At 41.2% G+C, this 23787-nt stretch overlaps 4 protein-coding genes across 19 annotated transcripts in view; 3 read left to right on the forward strand and 1 right to left on the reverse strand.

The window, feature by feature from the left end:
• The first annotated feature begins 16 nt into the window (after positions 1 to 16).
• Positions 17 to 9357, forward strand: ttll9 (tubulin tyrosine ligase-like family, member 9). Of its 11 annotated transcripts, none has more exons than XM_061782741.1 (14): positions 17 to 58; positions 125 to 209; positions 2017 to 2109; positions 4664 to 4766; positions 4853 to 5038; positions 5176 to 5244; positions 5332 to 5425; positions 5508 to 5548; positions 6161 to 6248; positions 6400 to 6458; positions 6554 to 6750; positions 7176 to 7289; positions 8468 to 8592; positions 8716 to 9357. In XM_061782741.1, coding segments are annotated over exons 2-14 (1242 nt in total). In that variant the 5' UTR covers positions 17 to 58; positions 125 to 207; the 3' UTR covers positions 8787 to 9357. The 11 variants fall into 11 exon arrangements, 10 of the variants coding, with proteins under 10 accessions (XP_061638725.1, XP_061638749.1, XP_061638715.1 ...); XM_061782765.1 differs by adding an exon at positions 2411 to 2574 and having other exon boundaries at positions 18 to 209; XM_061782731.1 differs by having other exon boundaries at positions 18 to 209.
• A 4535-nt stretch (positions 9358 to 13892) lies between these two features.
• On the forward strand, positions 13893 to 22758 carry ppp1r3da (protein phosphatase 1, regulatory subunit 3Da). Its single transcript, XM_061782818.1, has 3 exons — positions 13893 to 13988; positions 14069 to 14175; positions 21465 to 22758. The coding sequence occupies exon 3, from the start codon at positions 21493 to 21495 to the stop codon at positions 22414 to 22416; it is 924 nt and encodes a 307-aa protein (XP_061638802.1). The 5' UTR covers positions 13893 to 13988; positions 14069 to 14175; positions 21465 to 21492; the 3' UTR covers positions 22417 to 22758.
• fam217ba (family with sequence similarity 217 member Ba) lies at positions 15068 to 18348 on the reverse strand. Of its 2 annotated transcripts, none has more exons than XM_061782701.1 (4): positions 17840 to 18348; positions 17658 to 17757; positions 17452 to 17516; positions 15068 to 17348 (listed from the first exon to the last, which is right to left on the reverse strand). In XM_061782701.1, the coding sequence occupies exons 1-4, from the start codon at positions 17944 to 17946 to the stop codon at positions 15959 to 15961; spliced, it is 1662 nt and encodes a 553-aa protein (XP_061638685.1). In that variant the 5' UTR covers positions 17947 to 18348; the 3' UTR covers positions 15068 to 15958. The 2 variants fall into 2 exon arrangements, with proteins under 2 accessions (XP_061638685.1, XP_061638695.1); XM_061782711.1 differs by having other exon boundaries at positions 17835 to 18348.
• The window catches only part of LOC133482470 (uncharacterized), a 70182-nt gene continuing 64801 nt past the window's right edge, over positions 18407 to 23787 (forward strand). For 4 of the 5 annotated variants that reach the window (XM_061782639.1, XM_061782657.1, XM_061782665.1 and 1 more), the window contains exon 1: positions 18407 to 18770. The gene's annotated coding sequence lies outside the window, so the exon portion shown is untranslated. The remainder of the gene's footprint in view (positions 18771 to 23787) is intronic. The other variant, XM_061782648.1, reaches the window with a different exon arrangement.

Below are 23787 nucleotides of genomic sequence, written 5' to 3' on the forward strand. Positions count from 1 at the left end.
CTCGTCGCTAAGTGTTTGACGTCATAGAGCGGTGACACTTTCATGCGCTCGTAAACCTGTGAGTTTTTTTTTGTCGGTCGTAATCGTTACACCCTGACTTACGCACTCAATTCTTCTGCTACAGGATAAATTCCTTAAGAGACACTTCTTGGCAGCATACTTCAGGTGTTGTGTCGACTCGAGAAAAGGCGACACTCCCACTTCGTAATGTACGCTGTTGTCACGTTACCACTGTTGCTTGTTTCAGTGGCTCACCATGGGCCACTTAAATGTATCTTGTAACGACTGTTCTGTTTTTGCAGGATTGTATTATTGCGAGCACGGTGGTTAGTGTGTCTGCCTAATAGTTAATCATGTTTCGAACGTGTGTAGACTGCGTGTTCCCCCGTGCTGCGTGGGTTTTCACCAAGTACGCTGGCGTCCCCCCACATCCCTAAAAATGCATGTTAGGTTCATTGAAGACTAAATTGTCCATTTGTTAGTGTCAATGGTTGTTTCTCTTTATGTGCCCTGCGATATGCTGGCAACCAGTCCAGGGTGTAACCCACCGCTCGCCCGAAGTCAAAGGCTCCAGTTGACCAGTTAACCTAATGAGAATACGTGATGAAAATGGATGGTATTGTTGCAAGATTGAATATAGGTATGATACTAAAATTTCCAAAATACCTCCATATCAAAATAGACATCATCATTGGATATAGGAGTGATACACTAATAAAATTACACCTAGTTTGTAAGAATTGGATCACGATTAAGGATTTTATGCCTACTTTTTATATCGCAATTTGGCACAAATTGATGTATCCAGAAATCAATGAAAATCATTAGATATTTGTGACCGAACTCTCCACTCTTTGGTAGAAAAATGCCCGGCTGTTTCTTTCACAGCTGCATTTGCAAATGCATTACGGTTGCCATTCACAAGTTGACAACCAGTTTTGACGGAGGAAAAAAAAAATCATTGATTAGACTCTAAATTGCCCGTAGGTGTGAATGTGGGTGCGAATTGTTGGTTGTTTATATGTACCCTGCGGTTGGCTGGCGACCAATTCACGGTATTCCCCGCCTCTTGCCCAAAGATGGCAGGCTCCAGTATGCCTGTGGCCCTTGTGAGGATAAGCGGTACACCAAATGGATGGATGATTACGCACCAAATTGGGTGATATTTTTCATACAGGTACCTCTGTACATAAACTAATACTGACAGATTCTTACTCACCAACTAAATCAATGTTTTTTTTATGAGCAAAAACTTCAAAGCAGTGCAGCCATGGTTCAGAACATTTAAATTCAACAAAACTAAATGGAGGCTGATCTGGGGGTTTCCCCATTGACGCCATGAACGGGAATTAAAGGAATTCCTTTCGGCATCCCTAAAAATTACAATTTTGTCAGGGGTATCCCTGCCACTTGGTCAAAGACGTGATCCAATGCTTGGAACCTATAGGCGGCCGCCGAGTCAACAGATGCTAATGTACCTATTTAATACCATGGTGTCTGTCACTTGTAAGAAAGTAGACCAATTATTTAGTTGTATTAATACCATTTAAACGGTGTCAAATAATCTACAAATGAGACAAACTGGTGCTGGATGCCGAGCTAAATAGGGGCTAAATTGGGCCAGCTAGTAAAGATAATAGCATCGGAGTGAGTTAGTCTGAAATGATGTGCAATTTGTAACTAATGAGTAGGAAATTTTGATTTGTAATCAAAAGGATGACTACCAATGATTATAACTCGCAAAGTGGTACCTTACTAGTGGATGAGTCTGTTTTACACTGCTAAACTTTGTGCAAACACTGTACGAGTGTACAAACTTTGCCAGACGCTGAGATGAACAATACCAGATTTTTCGAGAAATTATTTTGTCTCCGTCTGTATCGCAATGACATGGTATAGTCATGTTCTTACAAGGTAGAGTACCATTACAAATACCATCATCAGGAGCTGTTATTTAAAGGTAAAGCTACTACAGATTTGTCAAGACATGTAAACCTTTTGTAATTGTCACCCCAGGGAGGGAAGATGTATTGTGCGCTACAAATGTAGTCAACCTGGCCCCATACAGGATGTATTGAGGCAAAGACCAGGCTGGATTGAAGTCAAAGAGTGAGTATGTTACATGGTCATCATACACGTGTGGCCAAAATTGTTTGGCTCTGTTAATGAAAGAAAAACCCACATTGGTCACAGAAATAATCTGACAAAAGTAATACAAATAAAAAAATAATGGAAATTAACCAATGAATGTCAGACATTGCTTTTGAATTCTGGTTAAACAATTATTAACAAAAAATAAAAAATAAACATTTGGGAAACAGGCCTGGACAAAAATTATGGTATCCCTAGAAAAGTTTGAAAATGATTTGACCATGGGGACATGTTCAAACAAAGTGTGTCCTCTAATTAGCATCACAGGTGTCTTCAAACTGGCGGCACGGTGGACGACTGGTTAGCACATCTGCCTCACAGTTCTGAGGACCGGACTTTGTGAAGTTTGCATGTTCTCCCCCATGCCTGTGTGGGTTTTCTCCGGGTACTCCAGTTTCCTCCCACCTCCCAAAAACATGCATGGTAGGTTAATTCCAGACTCTAAATTGTCCGTAAGTGTGAATGTGAGTGTGAATTGTTGTAGTTTCTATGTGCCCTGCGATTGGCTGGTGGTCAGTTTAGAGCATAACCCGCCTCTCGCCCGAAGATAGCTGGGATAGGCTCCAGCCCGCCCGCGACCTGCGTAAGGATAAGCGGTTTGGAAAATGGATGGATGGGTGTCTTCAAACTTGTAAGAAGTTAATCGGCCTATTTATAGGGTGCCAAGTAATCACTGTGCTGTTTGGTGACATGGTGTGTACCACACTAAACATGACTCACAGGAAGCAAAGGAGAGAGGTGTCTCAGGAGATTAGAAAGAAAATATACACAAGCACGTTAAAGGCTATAAGACCATCTCCAAAGCAGCTTGACTGAAGTTGCATAAAGGCCGAGAATCAGAATCTGCACGGGATTTGACCTTCCTGGATGTGGCCGCTGGAGGAATATTGGGGACAAATTGAAGAGACTGACAATACGAATGGTAACAAAAGAGCCCAGAACAACATGAAAGAAATTAAAATTGAACTCCAAGGTCAAGATCGCTCCAACTGTCGTTGTTTGAGCCAAATGGGACTTTATGGGAAACCACCAAGGTAACCACTGTTGAAAATAAATCATAAAAAAGTGAGACTGGAATTTGTAAACTGCATGTTGACGAGCCGCAAAGCGTCTGGAGGAATGTCCAATGGACAGATGAGACAAAACTGGAACTTTTTGGCAAGGCACATCAGCTCTGTTCTGTTCACAGACAATAAAAATGAAGCATACGAACATGGAGGAGGCTCTGTTAGGTTCTGTTCCTGCTTTATTACATCTGGCACAGGGTGTCTTGAATCTGTGCAGGGTACAATAAAATCTCAAGACTATTAAGGTATTCTAGAGAGAAATGCGCTGCCTAGTGTCAGAAAGCTATGCTCTCAGTCACAGGTCACGGATCTTGCAACAGGATAATTACCTGAAACACAGCTAAAAACACCCAACAATGGCTTGGAGCAAAACTTTGGACTATTAAGTGGCCTTCTATGAGTCCTGATCGAAATCCTATTGAACATCTGTGGAAGGAGCTGAAACATGCCGTCTGGAGAAAGAACCCTCCAAACCTGAGACAACTGGAGCAGTTTGCTCATAAAGAGTGGGCCAAAATACCTGCTGAGAGGTGCAAAAGTCTAATTGAAAGGTACAAAAATCATTTAATTGCAGTGATTGCCTCGAAATGTTGTGCACCAAAATATTAAGGGTTCCATCATTTTTTCCAGGCCTAGTGCAGGCATAGCAAGTACAGGTCACTTCTGAAGGTTATTGGGCATGCAAGACAGTGTCACTTCACTTGCATGTGTCCTAGATACTCATCTCTGGGACTTTTACAGGAGCCACTCACTAATTCTGATAAATAACTCATTACTGTGAGAACTTCCTGGGTATGCCCTCACTTGCACTCTGTTTCAATAGATGTTTAAAATTTACATAGCCACTCCCACCACATCTCAGGCATACAGCCGGGTCCACTACCTCTGTCCCGCATGCGTCCCCTCCTGTCCAGTCCTGTCCTAGATCTTCCCTGTCCTGTCTTTCACAGGGTGTAGCACTACTGCCCCATACAACACTCAACTGTGATGTGTACGAGGCATATAATGATTTACTTTCCTCCTCTTTCTTACAGCTAATGTCCTGTCTTTTGTTGTCGTCTCCTATATTTATCTTTTGACTCTCACTCCCCTTTAAAAAAGATTTCTCTAAAACTCCACTGTGGCACAATAAAACTGTTATGGGATAAAAGTGATACAGATCCTCCTTTCTGCTTAACCTAACACCTGAACAGAGAAAAAAAAAGAATACAAAATCTAGGCCTGTTTCTTGAGTTTGTTTTTAAAAATAATTTTGTTGAACTACAATTAAAAAGCAATGTCTGATATTACTTTTGTCAGGTTCAAGTTATTTCTGTGACCACTGGGTTTTTATTTCATTAACACAGGGTTACCAACAATTTTGTCCATGTGTGTAACAAAAATCTGCTTCTGTGCAATATTTGTTCTTTGTTGTTGAATCTATTCTTTTTTTTTTTTTCTTAAAGTGATGGTGAATGGGACTTCCACTGGTGTGGTGTTGGCTGGCTCAAGGAGAATTTGTACATGGAGGAACATGTAAGAGTCAACCATTTTCGCAACCATTACGAGGTGAGGGAGCATTTGTTTGACTAGTTTTATCACCTCAATCCATCGCTTTCATTAATAAAGCTTCGGTTGCATGCTTTTTTATTCAGCTGACGCGCAAAGACTTCATGCTGAAAAATCTGAAAAGATTCAAAAAGAATCTTGAAAGGGAGGCCAGCTGCACGGAGGGCTCTAAATGTGATTTCTTCCCCTGCACTTTTGCTCTACCTAATGAGTATCATCTCTTTGTGGAGGAGTTCAAAAGAAACCCTGGTAGCACCTGGATCATGAAGCCGGTTAGCTCAAGTTGATCACAGATCCATAATAGAATGATATGACTTCATAAAGAATGACTATACTGCGTTTGACCTACGATAAAAAGAGAAAACCTCACGAAGTAATAAAGACTACATTTAGTGCAATATTTTCGCAGGCAGCAAAATCTCAAGGGGCAGGCATCTTCCTTTTTAAAAAACTAAAAGACATCATGGAATGGAGGAAGGTATGTGATTTTGAATGATAACAAATGGGTGGATAAACATCCTAGAAATCACAGCAGTGTACTACAACTGATTATGTTGTGTTTCAGCATGATGGCACCCGCTCCGAGGAGCAGAAAGATGCAGCTCAAGTGGAAAGCTATGTGGCGCAGCGCTACATTGAGAACCCCTACCTACTTGGTGGTAATCCACTGACTCAACAATAAAATTTGACCAGCAAAGAAGTAAAGCAAGATACATTTACTGATTCACTACCTGTCGACAGGGAGGAAGTTCGACCTGCGAGTCTATCTGATGGTCACATCAGTATGTAAATACATTTGTGAAGCCAACATTTATATATACAATTTTAATTTGTGTAGATGACTCAAACATTATTCATACTCTGGTGGACAGATTTTGTGCCAGAATGGGTATCTTCTGGCTGGAAATTACACAAGATAGTGGCAAAAGACAGAAGTTGTGGTAGAAATAATCATTCTTAAATAATTAAGTGATTATGACCTGGTGTGTTTTTTTTTACCCAAAAGTATGTCGTGGATCCATTATGGGTGGGTCAAGGACTTACAGGGGTTCATCTTTGTTGTTTTGTTTTATATTCATCAGCTAGATGGCACCCAGGACAATATCGGGTTAGCAGCCAATCCTATGTCTTTTGTGAGGAGGAATCTAATACAGCTACTGATCTAGAACATTGTAATTAACTAAACATTTACAAAATACAATACTGGACGTTGGAATAATGAAAATAGGAGGTTTTAAAAAAAAAAAAAAAAAAAAAAACACTTTATTGTATAATTTCCAGCTAAAGATAACCAAACTCAAAACCAACCAAATTAACTAACTATAATAATTAATAATAATTTGGTATCCTTAATATGTATACTGTATCTAATACTGTATGTTATTGTTGTTCAGTATTTTCCCTTGAAGGCATGGTTATATCGAGAGGGTTTTGCTCGCCTCTCAAGCACACGCTTCTCCCTTAGTAGTATTGATGATAAGTGTATCCTTTTTGATCATTTTATGCAGTGTTGATATATTTATGCATTTGCTACTACATTGTAATTTCAATATACTGCTAATTTCTTTCATATAGCGAACATTAGCTGAATCCAAAATAAGTTTCTACAATTTCCTTAGTTCCCCCTATACAGATGTCCATCTCACTAATGTGGCTGTTCAAAAAACAGCACCTGACTATGATCCTGAAAAAGTGAGTAGTTCACATTCTCAACACTGTTGTTACCCGTAGCAGCTTCTGACTTCAAAATAGCTTTTTCCTAAAAGCATGTGTCCCCCTGTACCTAGGGATGTAAATGGAAGATACAGAAGCTCCGTAGGTACCTGACTGCAAAGCACGGAAGGCAGGTGGTGGAAAGTCTGTTCAAAGAGATGGATAACATCTTCATCAGTAGCCTCCAGAGTGTGCAGAAGATCATTATAAATGACAAGCACTGCTTTGAGCTCTACGGCTATGACATTATGCTAGATGAGAACCTCAAACCGTGTGAGTTGAAATATAAAACAAATGTGTGTTTTGTATTCACAGTGCATCACCAGCTGCGCTGAGGTATGCATTTTTAATGTACACACAGATATACATGCTCGCACACGTACGTAAAGATATGCACAAAAAAAACATGCTCACATGGGGGTAAGCACGCAGGAGAACAAGCCCTGTTATTGTGCATTAAACCTGCCGACCTGAATATCAAAACAGTCGTAAAATCTTCTCGTGGCCAAAGGAAAGTATGACTATAATACATGTCTGTACAATGTACTTGGCAAACTGACGATATCTGTACTCTGCCTATTGTAAAATATTAATAACAATGCCTCTGCAAATGTTATGTTATTTGCATTCCTACCTAAGGGCCCTCATTGAAAAGATGACCTAATGGCCAGTGGTGCCGCCATATTTTATTTTCAGGTGGTTAATTGAAGTAAATGCCTCTCCATCACTTGCACCTAGTAGTCAGGAGGATTATGACATGAAGTACAGCCTGCTGGAAGACACTGTGAATATTGTGGATATGGAAGGAAGGTAAATCGCTGTCTCCTTAAATTATGGCTTTTGTTGAGAAGTTCTTTCTTCAGACCCATGACCTCCATCCCATCCCATCAATTCAATCTTCAGACCCATGACCTCAATCCCATCAACTACCTTTGGGATTAATTAAAACAGATGTTGCCCTCACATCAATCATCGGAAACCAAATTTCCAACTGCAGTCTTGTACACATTCGTCAATAGAGTGGCTGGAAACTGTTGCAGCTGAAAAAATAGTTTCAGTATGTCGAGCTGTGAAATTTTACGAAATGTCCATATTTTGTTACAGAAATCTGATTGTTCCAGATATTGGAAGAGAAAAAAAATCCAGCGTCCGAAATAACCGGCCAATATGACGCCATGTCCGGCCACTGTGATGAAAAAAGATAGAAAAATAGCTGCTTGGGTGCATGCTATTTTATTACACAACCCCCCCTCCCCCGATTTTTTTTTTTTAAAGTATATTATGAATAAATATTTATAATATAACCTTTAGTCCCACAATGGGGACATTTCCATCATTTCAGTAGCAATAGTGGATATAGGAAATATAAATAGAATACAAGAGAAATCATCTATCATCTAAGTACATTCACAGAATAGAAATCTAAACTATTGTCAACTATCCAATTCAATCTATCAGCAATGTCTTTTGTTTGGAAAATAGAGTGCTGAATTTTAATTTTGACATTTGAGATCTGATTAATCTGATGTAATACTTTTTTTTAACCAAGGTTCAAAACATCTAGTAAAGGTGAATATTGACGATGGCACGTCAAAATCTCATATACTTTGATTCATGCTGAAACTGCGTAGGCCATTACAAGTTTAAAATGACAAATATTGAAACCATAATTAATGATTACGATTATAGAGTCATGATTATGTTGTGCAATTGAACAGTATGCAAAATAGTTTTTATCCTAGTACATAATATACTGCAATAGCATTCCCGTGGTAATGTTCATGACAGAATTTTGAAAATATGGAAATTCAGACAAATTTGGACAAATTGTTCTGGAAGTGAGTTTCTATAGGTTGGCAGCTTTGATACATTACTGTAAGTTTCAATACTATTTGTCCATATGGTGAAGGTTATTTTGTTAATTTGTATCAATGAATGTGAGAAGGTCATCTCCTATGAGCACAACGCAAACAGTAACTGTTTCTCAGGTTGACTGGAAAGGAGAAGAGAGTGGGCGGTTATGATCTCATCTGGAATGATGGGCCTGTCTATAGCGAGGACGTTGATCCAGAAATATTTGGCTGTTCATCTTTAAAAGCCAACACATACTTGGGTAAGGGAGCAGCTTATTTGGAGTCAACTTGCCTGCTTACTTGTACATATGATATTTAACTTTAAATGATGTGACATTGAGTGACATGAGACAAAGATGATCATTAACTTACTTTTTTTTCAGGGTGTGCAAATGACAGAGAACACCAACTAAATACACTTGTGAAACTTTTTCCCGGCCAGAAGAGGATATGAACTTGTCAGTTTGATGTTGGACCACTAAATAACTTTCTTCATGACCTCACTTGTAACATCAGTCTCAAGAGTTGGCATTGACGCTGCTTTTTTTAACTGGACCTCAACTTCATGAGGTTGATTCCTTCTTTCTGTCGTCAGCATTTATTCGACTATTTGTCATGGTTTGTGTTTGTTTCAAGTTTTCCTGTCTCCCATGTTTTTCATGTCATGTATGCTCATTTAGTTATTGTCTCCACCTGTTCTCGTCAACCTACCTTGTCGACCAATCACTTCCCTCCAGCCACTCATGTTTTGTCCAGGTGTTCCCCGTTGTCCCGTTAATTTGTTTGTATTTAGTTCACTGGTTTCTTTCAGGTCTTGTCAGTTCATTGTCATGTCGAAGGTAATCTTGTCTCACCCCATGTTTCCATATCCTGTCATGTTGATTAGCGGTCAGTATTTTGGTTTCCATGTTTCTTTGTTACTTTGATTATAGATTTTTGGACTTTGTTAAGTTAGCATTTATAGTTTTTCCATGTACCTTGTTTGCCATCTTTATTTTTGGAATTAAATCTCGCTTGTGAGACTCCTGGGGCCTCATGTACAACAGGTGTGTATGCACAAAAACGTGGCGTATGTTCTTTTTCACGGCAAAGGTCAGATGTATCAAGAGTGAAATGACTGGAAATGTGCGGTACCACACGCCAACTACATGGCTGCGTACGCATGTTTTACATGCTTTGGAAACTGCTGGGAATCTTATAATAAATATGCACAACAGAGACGTGAACAATTAATCCTCGGCAACATTTGATTTCAACAATGTGAAAGAGGCAAGGACTCAGAATTCACTTGTTAACCAGTGTATTTAATGAATCACTGTGAGGACACCTATTAATTGATCAAGCCGATCGATCATTTATGCTGCCTATTGCCCTCACAATCTCTTCTGACTAGCACATGCACTGAAAAAGAGTCCTTTATTTTACTTAATTTGAACATGTACATTGGTTGCACATGATTAAAATGTGTTAAGATTACATTTTTTAGGAGAAACGTATGTCATTTTAACACATTTTAATCATGTGCAACCGATGTACATGTTCAAATTAAGTAAATTCAAAGGACTTTTTATCAGTGTGTACGGGTGAGGACACGGCCAGTCAGGTAGGCAGGAGCAGCCGGTTGTTGGAGCATAATTGCATCAGAGACGCTGGGGATGCTGGAGGCGACGCCAGGAACGGTGGCGGAATCCTCCACGTCTGTGACACCAGAGAGACGGGACGGTGGACGAATCCCCCGAACATGTAGCACGTGGCTGCGACTGCGTGGCCTCTCCTGTGTATTAAAATAATTGAGTAATCAAAAAGGAGACAACGTTTTTGAGATCCTCTTTAATATGCTGACATGCTTCTAGTTAAATTCAAAAGATGACAAATACCATTGTGACTTCCCACTGCTTGATAAAACGGCCTTCTTCGAAGCCGCACTGCTGTGAGACTCTGATAGGAAGACGCCTAGTGGACCCTAAACTAATTAACATCCACTCGAGAAGTCTGAAATCCCAAGCATCAAAGGCTAGATGTTTCACCGGACCATCTTGTCTTTGAAAAGGCACAAGTGCTGGGGCAAGGCGCCACCCACTGCCGTTTGAGAGTACTGCAACCCATTAACTCATTTGATGTTTAACCAAGGATAAATGTCTGTTTTGATATTTCACGAACTCTGCAGAAATATTCCAAATGTATGTCTTGATGTGGACACCAGGGGTGAGGGATGCCGTCAAGCTGAAGAATGAAGGCCTGTGGGACTCCTGAGGCGGCTGATGGGTACCGGCTGGCCAAGCAAAATGCAGCTTTGGTGGTTGCTGAGGTAAAAAATGCAGCCCTATGGGGGACACAAGCCAGTGCAAACTGTAGGCCGGTCCCAAACCCGGATAAATGCCAAGGATTGCGGCAGGAAGGGCATCCGGCTTAAAACTTTGCCAAACAAATATGAGCGTTCATCCAAAGAATTCCATACCGGATAGGTCGTGGCCCGGGTTAACAACGTCCGGCGCCGTCAACCTGCAGGGTGCTGGTGGAAATTCAGCTACTGTGGGTCGAAGTCGAAGAACAAGAGGTGGAAAGTGAGTTCTTCGGCAGAAAGAGAAGAGGAAAGCACAGAGCCAAGAACTGAATGTGGGGACTATGACAGGAAAATCTCGGGAGTTGGTTGACATGATGATTAGGTGAAAGGTTGATGTATTTTGTGTCCAGGAGACCAGGTGGAAAGGCAGTAAGGCTAGAAATTTAGGGGCTGGGTTTAAATTATTTTACCATGGTATAGATGGGAAGAGAAATGGTGTCGGGGTTATTTTAAAAGAAGAGTTGGCTAAGAATGTCTTGGAGGTGAAAAGAGTATCAGCTCGAATGATGAGGATGTAACTTGAAATTGAGGGTGTTGTGTGTAATGTGATTAGTGGCTATGCCCCACAGGTAGGATGTGATCTAGAGGTGAAAGAGAAATTCAGGAAGGAGCTAGCCGAAGTAGTTCTGAGCATCCCAGACAGAGAGAGAGTCGTGATTGGTGCAGATTGTAATGGACATGTTGGTGATGATGAAGTGATGGGTAAGTACCGCATCCAGGAAAGGAACTTGGAGGGACAGATGGTGGTAGACTTTGCAACAAGGATGCAAATGGCTATAGTGAACACTTTTTTCCAGAAGAGGCAGGAACATAGAGTGACCTACAAGAGCAGAGGTAGAAGCACACAGGTGGATTACATTTTGTGCAGACGATGTAATCTGAAGAAGGTTACCGACTGTAAGGTAGTGGTAGGGGAGAGTGTGGCTAGACAGCATAGAATGGTGGTGTGTAAAATGACTGGTGGTGGGGAGGAAGATTAGGAAGACAAAGGCAGAGCAGAGAACCATGTGGTGGAAGCTGAGACAGGACGAGTGTTGTGCAGCTTTTCGGGAAGAGGTGAGACTGGCTCTCGGTGGACAGGAGGAGCTTCCAGAAGACTGGACCACTACAGCCAAGGTCATCAGAGAGACAGGCAGGAGAGTACTTGGTGTATCTTCTGGCAAGAAAGGAGAGAAGGAGACTTGGTGGTGGAACCTCACAGTACAGGAAATCATGCAAGGAAAAATGTAAGATAAGAAGAAGTGGGACTACTCCAACGTGCGCTCAATTCTACGTTGATTTGGATGTACGAAGGAAATGTGCTTGGATTCATGCGTACGCACAGATTCATACATCTGGATATTTTTTGGAAACGTTTTCTGGATTAGAGCGTACGCCATGTTTCAGTAGTAAATCCACCCAAGTCTTTGTACATGAGGCCCCTGTACTCTTGCCTTCTCTCCCTGCTTCCCTTCACTTGGGTCCTCCACTTCCTTTTCTCCTGACAGATCAAATAAATGTTTTATATTGCCTAATTTGCTCATGAATCTTTGTACTTGGTACTGTATCGTAGGCTACAATTGTTAGGTTTGTGACTAAATCCCAAAAAACGGCCGCCATTTTCTTTCCATTTCACTGGGCCGGAAATTGAGAATGTGAATTTAGCAGCGGTCCACCAGAATTGCATTTTCTTTTTGTTTCGTGCAAGATAATACTTCTTATTTAAAGATTACATTGTTGGGAAATCCCTTTACCACCACATTTTTGAATTTCTCAATTTGGTTGAGATTTTCTGTGGTTCTGACAAAGATGATTTGTCGAAATCGAAATGAACAGGAAATCTTCCAAATTGAACTGTAAGTGACCCAGAATGAACAGAAGGTACACCCAAAATGACCAGGAAGTGGCCAAAAATGAAGAGGAAATGCCCCAAAATGAACAGGAAATGAATCAGAAGTAAACTGCTCAACTGCTTCATTCCTATTCCAAAATGTTTTCAAATTTTCTAAATAAAACCGCAAAAATGCAAAATAATAATTATTTTGCGTCTACTGCTAGTTTCCATATTACTAGACCGAACTGTTCAGCTCATTCCAAATCATTCCATATAATGTAATATAATTCCAAATCATTCAACATTTCATATGATTCCACATTATTCCATATTGTTAAACACCATTCCATATCATTCAATATCATTCCACATTGTTTCATATGATTTCGTGCAACTCAATTGGAAAGCTATGTGGCACAGCGTTACATTGTGAACCCCTACCTACTTGGTGGTAATACATTGACTCAATATAAATAAGTACACTTTTATCAGTAGTAGCAGTAATTTAAAATACACACATTTAATCGCTAATGTTTTATTTATAGCAATCTCAGTGGAAAAACCATCTTTGTTCTCCTAATGCATGTCTGCCTGTACATAGGGTAGTGAATGGAAGATTCAAAACCTCCATATATACCTGACTGCGAAGCATTGAAAACAGGTGGTGGAAACTCTGTGCAAAGAGACGGACGGATAACATCTTCATCAGCAGCCTCCAGAGTGTGCAGATTATCATGATAAATGACAAACACTGCTTTGAGCTCTATGGCTGTGACATTATGTTGGATGAGGACCTCAAACCGTGTGAGAGATTATGAGATGAAGTACAGCTTGCTGGAAGATACCGTGAATGTTGTTGACATGGAGGGAAGGTACATTTCCATGACATCAGAAGGCTTGCTGTTTAATTTGGTGTTTTGTCACTATTAGTCCCATGTTGAAAAGTTATGACTGAGAAAAATAACTGTCCACACTGCAGATATTAACTGTGCTTTACTTCCTTCGGTTGACTGGGAAGGAGACGAGGGTGGGTGGATATGGACCCATGTAGAATGATGGGCCTGTCTTTAGAGAGGACGTCGACCCAGAAATATTTGAATGTTCATGTTTAAATGCGGCGGCACGGTGGGCGACTGGTTAGAGCGTCAGCCTCACAGTTCTGAGGACCCGGGTTCAATCCCCGGCCCCGCCTGTGTGGAGTTTGCATGTTCTCCCCGTGCCTGCGTGGGTTTTCTCCGGGCACTCCGGTTTCCTCCCACATCCCAAAAACATGCATGAATTGGAGACTCTAAATTGCCCGTACGCATGCCTGTGAGTGCGAATGGTTGTTTGTTCCTATGTGCCCTGCGATTGGCTGGCAACCAGTTCAGGGTGTACCCCGCCTCCTGCCCGATGACAGCTGGGATAGGCTCCAGCACGCCCGCGACCCTAATGAGGAGAAGCGACTCAGAAAATGGATGGATGGATGGATGGATGTTAAAATGCCAACACATACTTAGGTATTCATAACATTTACAGTGTTAATAATGTGTAATCATTTATTACTTTTGTTAATCTTGAACTTTGTTCTTTTTTACAGGATGTGGAAATGACTGGGAAAACAAGAGGGTCGATAAAGTTTGATGTCCTTTCACTAAAGAACTTTATATGACAGCTTGGGCCTCATGGTGTCATCCATGTCTGCAAGTAGGTTTACACGTGAAACATTTGTGATCACTTATGGCACTGTTGTTGTGGTTAGTCGACCGACATATGTCATTATCCAACCACTGTGCGACGGCACAGATCTTTCAGTGTGGTGCGGGAAATGAATGATCCAGTTTCACTTAATTGTTCCAAAAATTATTTAAGATCATCGCATGTTTTTTTCAACTCCTCCAGTTATGTAAGCTTTGTGCTCAACTACAGAGGCCCAGATTTCCCAGTAAGTAAATATATGACTAAATTAAAACAATATCATCATTAATTCAGTATGTATAATTCCTGTTACATTTTTGTTTGACTGTGTGCTGTGATATTTTTATTTAAAATATGTGCCTTGGCTCAATAAAAGTTGAGAAACACTGGCCTACAAGCACTCAATTTCTCTGCTACTACTCTTTCTTTTAACTACTGTATAACAAGCCATAAAGTCTGGTCTGAAAATTGCAGTGTCTCGGTAAAGATGTATTAAATAAGGATACTCTCGAAATGGTTCTTGAAAATATTTTGCCATAAAAACCATTATGAGCACTTCAATCAGTCTGCTCCATATGTGCAAAATATTTATTTCTATGCCTAACAAAATTTCACATTCAGCATTAAAGAAACCTGCCTGCATCACTAATCCTGCACATCCTTTTATTTGGCTATATTTCACATACTTTTAGTACCAAGGTCCTTATTACTAATATATTTACATTTGTGTAACTTGACTTTAGTGAACTCCAAACGCATGACTTAAGATGCAATTACAAAACGTGTTCTAAAGAAGTTCTAAAGTCTAGTGCATGCTGTTACTCATGTTTCATTCAGCTTAGCATCAGTGTAGTGTTAAAATTCTATTTGAGCACATAATTTAAGAGTGACAGCACAGACATTGTAGACATTGTTATTGATATTTTTTTACTTCAATATTTTTCATGGTGTATGACGTGTAAACATAAGAATGACAATGATAAATACAATTCCAACACAATACATTTCATAAATATGGTGTATAAAATTTGGAAAAATATGCATTTACATTCACAGCAAATATTACTGTCATTAATTTCATCAGAGCTCAGCTCTATGCAAAATACAGTTCATTTTCAAAGACATTTGCACTTTAATACACAAGCCCTTTTGAACAAAAACTATTTGCACATGAGAAACTAGCACACTTTCCTTCAGCATGCTGCCATTTATTAGCAAGCCTTCTCGGACAAGGATGCAATGAACACACAGAACAAGTCTTAAAATGAGGCACACCAAAGAGTAAGGTCAAGCAATAAATAAATGAATAAAAGCAAACCAACTAAACTAAAACATTCCTACATTCAAATTGGTATCAGTAATGATTATTCATGATCATTATCCAGTGACAAAAAATATGTATATATTTATGTATATGTATCAATACCTGGTAACCTGGATTACTTAAGTTGAAAGCTGGCAACTAGTTGCCATTTTCATGCCTTTTGTAAATATTAGTAGCATAACAAATAACTATGCAGTGTAGTCTGTTTCAATTTGCATGAAGCTGCGTTTTCTGAGGAGGAGACAGAATAACTCCCCCTGCACATAGTGCAACGTTATATATAATCTTTATTTACTGTTCCATATGATGTTGTGCTTTGAAATTCGTATATTATTATTATATGGTACTTCATGAAAGTTATTTTGACAGAGGTGTAACATTATAACACGCATGTATTACACAGAGGGCAAGCATAGGTTCCAGCTCCAGTGCCAAGTGACCACAGTAAAGCACTTATAGGCCAATGTGTTACTTTGCAGCACATTGGACGTTTTGTGTTTTTCCACCACTAGATGACGCTTTAGAAAGAGACTGCGGCTCTTTAGCAGCACTTTTTATGGCGGTCTTAGTTGCCTGACCTCCTGCAGCTGTCCTCTGCCAGTTTTCTAATTTCTTCGAGGCGATGGCCCCTTTCTTACTTGCCCCTAAGGTATGTTTCTCAGAACCAGCTGCTTTAACCACACCGGGTTCCTTCTTAACATCGGTCTCAGAGGTGGTTCTGATTCGACTTTTCCTCACCTGACCTCTACCGTTTGCGTTTGTTGCCAATTCCTGGGGTTGTTTTCGAGCGTTTCCTGCTGCATGAATGTGCCTGAGATGGCTCCTGCATGCTGAGGGGCTCACTGGGATCTGGGCTCCATCTCCACCTTGTGCTCCTTGGCTCCTTGCTTCTTTGGTGGCTTCTTGCGTCTCGCTGCAACTCCTCTTCACGGGCGCCCCTGGTCGGGTTCTACGCTCTAGCAGTGGGCTTAGACGTGAGTGGCGCTGATAGGCGTAGGCGGAACAACTCCCATTGCACAAGGGGTAGCGAATGTGACAATGTGGGCAAACTGGCAGGCGGGACTGGGCAGCAACAGAGGATGGTGACAGGGGATTGATGACACATGGGAAGGCTCGCTGGCTGTGCCGTGGCCCTTTTGGGGAGTTCAGTCGAGATGATGGAGCTGTGTGTGGTCTGGGTGAGTGACCAGATGTGCCCTGAGGCCTTGTGTGTCTCCCAGGTGGGTGGTTGCTCTCAGCTTGAACTGTTTGAATTTGGAGCCACTCTAACTGCAGTAATCTCTCCAAGAATCTCTCCAAAGGCCCCACCGGTTTCGGCCTGGGAGCACCACGACTCTCTGTATAAAGAAACAGTGCGAGCTGTCTAAGGCTCCAGGTGTTGAAAGGTGGAGGAAGAAAGTCTGGGTAACAGTGGATGGGTGTCTCACTCTCGTCATCATCACCTACATTCCCATGAGGTCCCGGGATGTCCAGTGGGAAGTCGTTCGAGTTAATAACCTCAGCTCGGAGATTGAGATGAGGGGGCGTACAAGGAGTACAAGGCGATGGCAGCACAGGCAGTCTCTCAGAGTCAGACAGGTCACTAGCACTGTCACTGTCGTCGAGCTTGTAGGGCTCCTGAAGGGCTTCTGGTATGGGGGCTGGGGAATGTGTTAGCGGGTGCCCCGGCATGTGTCGTAGCCCTGATATTGGGGAGAGGGGGAGAGAGAGCGCTCGTCGATTCTTGCCCATCCCGCCCTGATTCTGCTGGAGCTCGGTGCTGCATTGTGACATCCGCTGATGGTTTCGCCTTTCCTCATTTCTTTGCACACTCGAATGTTGTCCAAGTTGAGATCTCGCTTCTCGCTCTTCTGCCGGGCTGTGGGAAACACACAAACATTGAAAAGCGTGTAAGGAATCAGTGACTGACTGTACCCAAAACAGAGGTTTTCCTAAGAATACAAAATTATCTCAAAACATACCTTGGGAGTTTGCATGTATTTCGAGAGGTGCCAGTTTTAAACTTGAAACTCCTCGGCTGTGAACCCTATAAAACAAACCTCTTTACATAGTACAAACAATTTGCACTACTGTACACTACAGCCATTTTTAAACACTTAAATCCCATCTATTATATGAAAAACACCATTTCAATGCTGTCTAAGTTACATATAAGACATCCATTCACCCGCTGCACTGTTCCGACGATGTTCTGGTCCTGTCCTGGTCCTGGCAGGCCACTTTTCACTTGGCCCACAGCTTTCTTCATCTGCTTACCTTTCTTTAAACTGCGCAAACAAGATAGGTCCCGGTCACTTCAACCTGGGCTCGATGCAACTCAAGTTTTGCATGGTGGAATACATGCCTTACCTGGTGTTTGGTCCGCTACTTTCAGTGTTTTTTACGCGGATCTTCTCGTTGGAAACGAAGCGCTTCAGTGTCGTGGATGCTGCGCGCTCCTGTATGATGGGCCCCATGTTGCAGTTTGTCAGCGGCGATGGTCATTTGAGTCTGTTAATTCAATTAACACTCCAGCGAAAGAAAAAAAAATCGATCTCGAATCAGATGTCCGGCTTTAGAAATAAGGACGCTAACACCCATTTCTGAAAAAGTACTGCAGTGCATCATGCGTCAGTGTGGACCTCTGCCGAGCGCGTTGCTACAGTTTTCCCATTTAGTCTCTTCTCTGCGGCAACACATCAGCTTCGACGCCATTGAAGCGGTGGCACAACAGACGTGCATGTCTTTTGCACCTCTCCACTATCGCCATTATGAAATAGATAACACGGTCATACGGGTAATTCGCTTTGTTTGGCTCGCCTTCCCCAGTCAGTGACAGGTTTGTTTAGCTACCAGTGACTGGCTCGCCGCTTGTCCTGACGTACACTGTGCAGGTGCATCGTGGGACTTGTAGTTTAAGCGTTCAATCTTATCTTTTTAAATAAAACAATACAACCATGTTAGTAAGTGGGATTCACGGTTTATGAACGGCGATAGAGTCTATCTCTGGAGGGGAAGAAGACAGGTACGAGGAAAACATACTCTACTTGGTTTAAACACAGCCCACTTAATTTCAAATGACTCCATCTCCCATGAAACACCAGTTCAAGTGCAGCTTCATAAAATGCTGCGAGTGTGACAACTGATCGTTACAGAAAGATATTCAGTGTTTTGTTTGAGGTTTTTGGGACTGATTTCCAGTTGTAGATCAAGTCGTGTTATTATCGCCAAGACTAACACACGTAAATGGAGGATCAAGTCGAGGCTGCAGCATGAAACTTAGATCCACGGCTTTTACATGGTGAGATAAAGTTAATGTCTCTGTTTATTGATGAGGTTCAACTTCAACATGCATTACACGCAGCCTTAAACGTACTCGCTGAGTACACGCCCGCTGGTTAGTTCCTGCTTTCACTGTTAATGTTTTCACGTGTACAGATAGTCCACCGGGTCCTATTGCCTTCAACTTTGAACCATCACAATGAATTTCGCAGGGAAGTTCGATAGATACTTTGTAGAACCTGAATGACGCTCTGGTGTCCCTTGTGTAATGTAAAATATAGTGTGCGAAGTCCATCCATCCATTTTCTATTGCGCACATCCATCCTCATAGTCACGGGTGAGCTTGGAGCCTATCTGACATTGGGCGAGAGGCGGGGTGCAGTAGATGTTGACTCCCCCTCCCTCCCATTGCCAAGTGAGAATTTAAAAAAAAACAACAAAAAAAAAAACATCCCACTCCCACAGAGATCGTTCCCAATCCTGACTGTTTTTTTTTTTTAAACAAGTTTAGAAAAAAAATCACACCCAATCCCGAGTTTTTTTGGGGGCGGGGGAAAACCCACTCCCACAGTGATTGATCCCAATCCCGAGAAAAGATTTTCCCATCTCCCCGACCTCCACCCCTTTTACTTTTTACTCCCAGTCAATCCTGCTCCATTTTTTCCCCCTCGGTATAAAATTTGCAGTACAACATCTGCCCCCCTCTATTACAATTTTATTTTTAAAAACACAAACGTATTAATACATCATTGGCACTAAACGGATGGGTTTATGAAAACGTATTAATGTCTTTGGCACTAAATGACTTAATTGTAAAACTATGCCAATCATTAGTAAAAATCAATTTATGGCTTTGCCTGTAGAGCTGCCAACCTATAGAAATTCACTTCCAGAACAATTTGTCTGAAGATTACCGTGGGACAGTTATTGCAGTATGTAATAGGAAACATAATTCTGCACACTGTTCAGTACCACAACATAATGAATAATAATAAATTATGGCTTCAATATTTGTTATTTTACTGTATTTATTACATCAACCACGTAATGGTGTGCGCTTATGCAGCCAAATGTCTTCTCTTGCCTGCTCTTTTTGTATTTCCTGTATCCATAATTGCTGCTGAAATGGTGCACATTCCCCATTGTAGGACTATCCATCCATCCATTTTCTGTACCGCTTTTCCTCACTAGGATCGCAGGCGTGCTGGAGCCTATCCCAGCTATCTTCGGGCGAGAGGCGGGGTACACCCTGAACTGGTCGCCAGCCAATCGCAGATTGTAGGACTAATCTGAACCTTTATTATATTAATATACTTTTAAATTTATAGGCCCTTTTTCTCAAGTGATGTAGCAGCAGTGACGTATCAATTCATTTCTGGTTTCCAGTTCCAGTGTTATGTAGCTGTTTAGGGTTATTATGTATTTCAGTATTTTCCTCTATAGACGTATTAATTTGGTTGTGCTGTAATGCCCAGTGTTTCCACCAGGTTGTCCTGTAATGCCCAGTGGTTCCACCAGGTAGCGCAGTAGGTACAGTGATATATTGACTTGACTTCAGCTGTTCTGTTTTTACTCTGCTACTGCTCTGAACGCTTCTTCAACCATGAGTGGGCCAAATAAAAGAAAGGTCGACAGTGAGTGCCGAGTGTTTAATATAGAATGGACGACTAAATACTTTTTCACTGAAGTCCGGTCAAAGGCTGTATGTCAAATTTGATAAGAAACCATTGCGGTTTTAGAGGAATATAACATCAGCCGTCACTTTTCTATCAAGCATTCTGATTATACTAACAGCCAATCAACGCAGGAACTGATGGTTACGGCTCAGCGGTCAAAATCAAGCTTGCAGGCTCAGCAAAACACCTTTTTCTGACTAACTGCCATCCAAGATTCAGTCACACAATACCCTGAAACAGCGCCACGGGAGCTGCTGATGGAACTGATTGGTCTCCAATGTGATACTGTCTTAAAAGAGAAGCTCAAATCTCAAACAGGTTGCGTTTTATGCTTCATTATGCGCAGACAGATTTCCAAAAATCCAGAAGATGGCACAGAGGATGCTGTTGGTGTTTGGCTCTACATGTGTGTAAACAGACTTTTAGTGTGATGAACACCAACAAAACATCCTACAAATCCCAGCTGAGTGATGAACACCTCAGATGTGTTCTGTGAATTGCCACAACAAAACTAATACCAGACTTTGATGCACTGGCAAAAAAAGGTGATCAACAAAATAACACTGTTCCAATTAAAAGTAAATCTAAGTATTAACACAAGAATGGCTTTTTTATTTATTTATTTTTTTTAATATGTAAGCATCTGGTCCTGGCTTGGCCCACCTGTCAAATTTTAAAAGTCAATGTGGCCCCTGAGCCAAAATGTTTGCCCACCCCTGCTCTAGGCTGTGTCTTAAAATAGTGACATCCCAGTCAGTTCAACTACTTAGGCAGCAAAGCCCAATGGGCATTGCTCGTTAATAGCAACATTTCTTAACTATGTGTACAAGCTTGCACGTTGGCTGTGGCACAGCTATCAGTTAGCAGCAGTAAATTGTTATGTTATTTTGCTTGTTTTATTCCAGTGCCAAAAGTATTTTGTTCTGAAACCGAAAATGCATTTTTGGGCTATTTTCGGCCGAAACATTTCGGCCACCGAAATTTCAGTGCATCACTTATAAAAACAAGAGTTGATTGATTCCCAACATTCTTTGCAGGTGAATAGGGCACCAGTTTTCTGACAGCATGGACGGAGGATGGTTTATTGGACAAGAGAAGATTTTGCCCACAACATCTGAACAGGAGACACATTTTTCTAGCTCCTGTAGATTATTTTCAAAGCCCTGTGTGACCATCAAACTGAACGACATGCTACGGCAAGTGAAAAGTGATATGGAGAAGAGGCCTATTCCCATCCGCCCACCAGGATCCAAAGTGTCAAAGACAAGCAGTTGGAACCTCCACAATCCCACATGTGAACCCATACCAAAATCCATCATCCGACAACGCTCACAGTCTCTACCCCCTACCACAGAAAAGAGGAGGAAATGCAGACATGTTGGTGTACGATTTATTGATTCCCTGGGCCTTGACCTGGAAGATATCAAACTTTTTAAATCTGGAGATGAACCATCCATACCACATCATGTCAGCTTTAGATTGCTGATGGCTGCAGAGTTAGCAGATGGGAACCATTTGGAGATATCCTTGCCCTACTTAAAACCACTTTTCGACCACGAAACTGGCAATCATCCAGGATTTTTGCATCGGCTCTTCAAGCACAAAGTGTGTCTTGAGAGAGTCCTGTGTTTTGAATTTGGTGTAATCGGAATCGCTCAGGTGCTCAATCTAGATTTTGAGAAAGATGTAGCAGCTCGCTATTCATTTACAGAGTGGAAGACCTGCACAGAAACCAAGGCCTCATGGGTCTCTACCAGCTCCAAGATCTGTGAAGGAGGAGGTCAACTCACTTGTGATATGTTCCGTTTCCATCTGCCTGTCCCTCCATTCCTGCAGCCTGGGGCAGTGTTAGAATTTGCCATCAAGTACAAAGTTTGTGGGGCTGAATACTGGGACAATAATGAAGGTGAAAATTACAAGTTGGTTTGCCATAACTACAAGCACAGTGTGCCCAAAGAATGTGAGGATAGCATGGTTCACTTTTTTTAGGATGCTGCCTGAAGACATTAAAAAAAACTTAAAAGCACACTTCTTGAAAATGGCACAAATGGGTAAATGGACACAGGAGAAATTAACACTGATGTAAATGCATTTATATCTGTCTGCAGCCTCGAGTTTTAACTTTTGTGTCTTTTCATATTGCCACATTTGATTTGCACAAGAAAGCACTTCTATGTTTCGACTTGCATTTGAAACAAGGCTCACAAAATGTCAGTATTTACTGACACTTTTCTTCCCAGCCATGTATTTCAATTAAAAAAAAAAAACAGTCTCCATAGAATAGCGTATGAGCCACAAATCTTTGCGAAACCCAATGTGTGTGTGTGTGTTGGGGAGGGGTAGGGGTGGGGGGGGCTCTGGGATATCTTTTGTCATGTGTTAATGTAAAACGAATTATTTCTGTATTATTATTTGTGTAATAAAGATGTGATCAAATCTAATTTATTTTTCAGTAAAAGAAGTAGTACACGTTGTAATACCGATACTTACTGTACTGATTCCCGTCATACAAGGAAGTACCATAATAACCATAAGGATTCTCAAATGTGGTTTAATCTCAGTGAAACGTTATTGCGATTGGCGATGATATGTTGTGGTTTAATCATCAACCCAGGAGAAAATGTTCATGTTAAGAGAAAAGTAAGACAGAATACCTGTCTGGTCGCATTTCAGAAATGAGTGAATTTCCAGAGATGGACATTTTTATTCAGTATATTATGGTATACAGCTTCGGAAGATGACGATGCGCAGCCGAGCATTCAGCACATGAAATTAAACTAATGCAATATTAGCAGGAAAAAGCTTGAGGACAACTGCAAGCATGCAGTAATTTTGGAGTTCTCCGGATTTCTTATTTAGTCAGTCCAACTATGGTAGACAGCTGTTGTGTGCCAGGATGTCAGAACAAATGAGGCGATAGGAAGTGAAGAGCATTTGTCCGCATTCCAGACTATGTGCCATCAATTTTTGAAAGTTCCCCCAAAATGTATATCCTTGTTTTGTTTCTAAATACAAGGCATTCAATATGGCTGAAGATAAGTGCTGAAAATGTGCAAAAACTGATAACAATACCGGACTATAAGTCGCTCCGGAGTAAAAATCGCACCAGCCAAAAAATGCATAATAAAGAAGGAAAAAACATATATAAGTTGCATTGGAGTATAAGTCGCATTTTTGGGGGAAATTTATTTGATAAAATCCAACACCAAGAACAGACATTTATTCTTGAAAGGCAATTTAAAATAAAATAGAACAGAGAACAACAGGCTGAATAGGTTTTACGGTATGCTAACATAACACATTCCGCTAACGTTACATGACGCATAAACAAGTAACTGAGAACGTGCCTGGTATGTTAAC

The sequence above is a fragment of the Phyllopteryx taeniolatus genome, chromosome 1, assembly GCF_024500385.1.
Source record: "Phyllopteryx taeniolatus isolate TA_2022b chromosome 1, UOR_Ptae_1.2, whole genome shotgun sequence".
Taxonomy (NCBI): domain Eukaryota; kingdom Metazoa; phylum Chordata; class Actinopteri; order Syngnathiformes; family Syngnathidae; genus Phyllopteryx; species Phyllopteryx taeniolatus.

Excerpts from the sequence above, each read along its gene's own strand:
- fam217ba (XM_061782701.1), bottom strand. The coding sequence starts at position 17,946 with ATGGGGCCCATCATACAGGAGCGCGCAGCATCCACGACACTGAAGCGC. Across the intron at positions 17,758-17,839 it reads AGTAGCGGACCAAACACCAG|TTTAAAGAAAGGTAAGCAGA; the intron begins GTAAGGCATGTA and ends TTGTTTGCGCAG. Across the intron at positions 17,349-17,451 it reads AATACATGCAAACTCCCAAG|CCCGGCAGAAGAGCGAGAAG; the intron begins GTATGTTTTGAG and ends TGTTTCCCACAG.
- ttll9 (XM_061782721.1), top strand. The coding sequence starts at position 3,615 with ATGAGTCCTGATCGAAATCCTATTGAACATCTGTGGAAGGAGCTGAAA. Across the intron at positions 5,245-5,331 it reads ACATCATGGAATGGAGGAAG|CATGATGGCACCCGCTCCGA; the intron begins GTATGTGATTTT and ends GTTGTGTTTCAG. Across the intron at positions 8,593-8,715 it reads AAAAGCCAACACATACTTGG|GGTGTGCAAATGACAGAGAA; the intron begins GTAAGGGAGCAG and ends CTTTTTTTTCAG.
- ppp1r3da (XM_061782818.1), top strand. The coding sequence starts at position 21,493 with ATGGACGGAGGATGGTTTATTGGACAAGAGAAGATTTTGCCCACAACA.